This window comes from Zerene cesonia, chromosome 20 (assembly GCF_012273895.1).
Source record: "Zerene cesonia ecotype Mississippi chromosome 20, Zerene_cesonia_1.1, whole genome shotgun sequence".
Taxonomy (NCBI): domain Eukaryota; kingdom Metazoa; phylum Arthropoda; class Insecta; order Lepidoptera; family Pieridae; genus Zerene; species Zerene cesonia.
Window position 1 is genome coordinate 10800117 of NC_052121.1, and position 3787 is coordinate 10803903.

Consider the following 3787-nt stretch of genomic DNA (forward strand, 5'->3'; position numbering starts at 1 on the left):
GTAATAAATGTTATTTGCAGTTAACAATTTTCTTTTTTCTTTATTACAATATTTATGGCAAGACTAGGTATTTATTAGAAGATCACATTACAGTTTATTAGACGATCACCTTATATTTAAGTCGCTTGTATACTGTATAAGGTATATGATCTCGATCTCTCTATTGTTGAATCAACAATACTTTCCAATTATGATTATGATGGAAGACGATTCACGGCTAGTTTATTGCACCTTGCATTCGTAGGGATTTCTATTCATTTTAGTAATAAGTAAAGCTGATATAACATACAAATGTACCCATAATACGAATGTACTTATAAAACTAGTGTAGATTCATATCATACTTGATTATTCATAAAGATTCAAATTATTTAAATTTTGTATATGAGAGAATAAAAATCGCTTTTATACTGAACATACTTTCGCATATTTCGTGAAGACTCGGATACGTGCGACGGAAGATGCTAGCTGTCCTGGGTAGTAACACAACAGTAGTTGGATAGCGCTTATTCTTGATTGTGAAATGGAAATTAATAGATTATCTCGCTACAGTTATCGAAGATAGCTATTTATATGCAATCCCTTCAAGAGGTACTAAGCACATTTTGTACAATATGGTTTAAAAGTGCGATGCGGTCTTTGTGATCGGCCGTAACACTTGACCGTCCGTGTTGAGGCGGTACTTACTTCGACGAGTTCTGGAAGGCTTATCGATATGGCAATCAATTGGAAAGTTGGTAGGTTCCGAATAACAGTGCTTTATCGGTACCTGGTCCATGAGCGCGCGGAACTCGGGCGCGTCGGCGGCGTCCCCGGCGGCGCGCGGCTCGTCGTCGAGCGGCACGCTCTCGTCGAACTCGGCCAGCTCGCCCTGCGCCTCGGCGCGCGCCGCCGCCGCCGCCGCCGCGTCCGCCTCGTCCTCCGCCGCCGCCAGCGCGCTCTCCAGCTCGCCGCGCTCCGCCTCGCCCGCTCCCCCCGCCGCACTCCCCGCCGCGCTCCCCGCACTCCCCGCCGCACCGCCCTCCGCCGCGCCGCCCTCCGCCGCGCCGAACAGCTCCTTTATGTTCGCCTGCGCATTTATGGACACCCTGTTAGAACTGACTGACCGCGTAGCGTCGAATATATTCAAACCTAATAGGAAAGCAGTCTGTGACTTCTTCGAAACTCGTATTCGACCCACTTTCAATAGACATATATCAAAGCAACGTCGGGTGCACCGTATGTGTACCGTATCCTGTTTATTGATCGATTTCCATTTCAGTTTTAGTCGCCTTTGTCATTGCGTGTCAGACCGAGGTTTTCAGTTATTAAAGAAAACACATTATTTGAAAAAATCTACGTCACGAGTAAAAATTATAAAGACGCGATTTTATATAAATAGGTACATGTACCTATGTTATACCCTTACATGAAAATCATGTAAGAACCCTCTCCTATTTCAGAGCAGTAATCTCTGGTACTTGTTGAAGTTGTATTGTAATAAATAGATGAGAGATTATATTGCACTGACCGCTCGGAGGTAGGAGGTGGTGAAGTGGCCGTCCTCGATGGCGAGGTGGCCCAGCGTGCGCTTCTGCTCGGCCTTGCGCAGGATGTTCTCCTCGACGGTGGCGGCGGTGACGAGCCGGAACACGTGCACGTCGCGCGTCTGCCCGATGCGGTGGCAGCGGTCCTGCGCCTGCGCGTCCATGGTGGGGTTCCAGTCCGAGTCGTAGAACACGACCGAGTCGGCGCCGGTGAGGTTGAGGCCGACGCCGCCGCTGCGCGTGGACAGGATGAAGGCGAACACGCGCGCGTCGCTGTTGAAGCGGTCCACGAGCGGCTGGCGCTGCTCCACGCGCGTGCCGCCGTCCAGCCGCAGGTACGCGTGCCCGTGCAGCGACAGGAACGCCTCCAGCACGTCCAGCACGCGCGTCATCTGCGTGAAGATCAGCACGCGGTGCCCGCCCGCCTTCAGCCGCCGCAGCAGCCCGTCCAGCGTCTGCAGCTTGCCTGCGCGCACACCCCCACTATATACTCTCACTCAAACTACAGAGAATACGCTAATTATTCATGTTCGACCCAACTACCCGCTATCTGGTCTATGTGACTGGCTGAGATTTGTTATCATCTGACTAAATCAACAAGGCAGTTGGGTAGAATTGCAGTACATTCTTATCACGATCAATCGAATATTCAACACACTTGATATCTAACAGTATGTTTGTCTCTAATTCAGTAGACACAGTGTGCAGTGTGTTCTTGTTCTTATTGTAATCGATAAAACATAGTAGAAATTCCAGCTCTATCAAAATAAAATACGTTTACGCATTTTACAATTAATAAATTGATTGTATATATATTTACGTTAAAAACTCGCCGTTTCGTTCTATGAAATAAAGAAACTTGCATATTAGGTATTTCAGTTTATAGCTACATATTTCCGCATCACAGCACGTATCGAACGTACCGGACGATCATTGCATGGCGGTTGTTGAAAAACGTGTCGTATCGGCGATGGGTTAAAAAACATAATGAATATAACGTGTTAGCGCGCAAGTGGAGGCGCACATGGAGGGCACTGACCGCAGTCGTACTGCAGCAGGCGCGGGTGCGGGAAGGCGACGGCCTGGCGCTGCGCGGGCGCGTGCAGCAGCGCGAGCGCGGCGCGCGCGCGGGGCGCCAGCGCGCGGCGCAGCGCGGCGGCGGCCCGGCGGTGTGCGCGCGCGCCGCGCCCCGCGCCCGCGCACAGCGCCGCGCCGCCCGCGCGCGCCGCCGCGCAGCACACGCTGAACCTGCCACCGACACGCAACTCACTCTCGGTATCGGTACGCCGACGGTTGAGGGCTTAGTCTTTTCCATGAACGACCGATACTTTGATAATCTCACTCAAAACTTTGATAATTCTGAATATTTCTACATACATTACAAAAATAAGATGCACATCGCTGAACGCATTCGTACGTCTCGTACTCATAAATTGTTCCTCTATCTATCTACTAGCTGCGCCCCTCGGTTACAACCGCGTTAAGTCCTTATCCCGTAGGAATCAATTGTCCAGCTGTCTACGTACCAAATTTCATTACAATCGATACAATAGGTTTTGCGTGAAAGAGTAACAAACTCACATTTTCACATTTATAATATTAGTAGGAAGGATTAGTAGGAAGTAGGATAGGATATAGCCTAAAGCCTTACAATAAGTTTTTGTTTCTTATGTCATAGTCGGCAATGGAGTCTGGTGTGTCGCCTAATGGTAAGCCAGCTATACTACAGCCGATATAAGCGATACTACAGCCCATGAACATTTGGAGAGGCGCAAGGTCGATTACAGACCTGACACCTCTACAAATGGATTGTCGACTTTAAATTGGAAAGGGCTTAAGAAAGGATTGATGAGAGGAATAAAGGAAAGGAATGGGAAGGATAAGGAAAAGGATATGGGCCTCTGGCTCCCCCACTCACCGTACGAAACAAATTTCCAAATCGCGCCAGTAGTTCCTGAGATTAGCGTGTTCAACCAATTAACAAACTCTTCAGATTTATAATAATAAGAGAAGACATACCGGTCAATAACGTCATGCATTTCTGCGAGGAAGTCTTCGATAGACTTTCGCGGCACGAGCGAGTGCGCGTCCGGCGGAACGGTGAGCGCGGCGCGCAGGTCCGCGCCGAACAGCGGCAGCCGCCAGCAGCGCCGCTCGTTCTCGGCCGCCAGCCGCCGCAGGCAGCCGCGCCGGTGCGCCTCCAGGCGGCCCGCCGCGCCCGCCGCCGGGGCGCGCGCTGACGCGGGCGCGGCGCCGGCCGC

General features: G+C 50.5%; 2 protein-coding genes across 2 annotated transcripts in view; both read right to left on the bottom strand.

The window, feature by feature from the left end:
- Positions 1-604: 604 nt before the first annotated feature.
- Positions 605-2689, bottom strand: LOC119834967 (helicase SWR1-like). Its single transcript, XM_038359535.1, has 3 exons — positions 2566-2689; positions 1511-1992; positions 605-1069 (listed from the first exon to the last, which is right to left on the bottom strand). Exons 2-3 carry the CDS (start codon positions 1916-1918, stop codon positions 620-622), a joined length of 858 nt encoding a protein of 285 aa, XP_038215463.1. The 5' UTR covers positions 1919-1992; positions 2566-2689; the 3' UTR covers positions 605-619.
- A 138-nt stretch (positions 2690-2827) lies between these two features.
- The window catches only part of LOC119834901 (E1A-binding protein p400-like), a 3529-nt gene continuing 2569 nt past the window's right edge, over positions 2828-3787 (bottom strand). Inside the window, exons 3-4 of the mRNA XM_038359420.1 lie at positions 3546-3724; positions 2828-2885 (exon numbers count right to left, since the gene is read on the bottom strand). Of these exons, the coding sequence (XP_038215348.1) occupies positions 2828-2885; positions 3546-3724 (237 nt within the window). The remainder of the gene's footprint in view (positions 2886-3545; positions 3725-3787) is intronic.

Coding starts and splice junctions, on each gene's coding strand:
- LOC119834967 (XM_038359535.1), bottom strand. CDS start 1,918: ATGACGCGCGTGCTGGACGTGCTGGAGGCGTTCCTGTCGCTGCACGGG. Junction 1,070..1,510: donor CCACCTCCTACCTCCGAGCG/GTCAGTGCAATA, acceptor ATAAATGCGCAG/GCGAACATAAAGGAGCTGTT.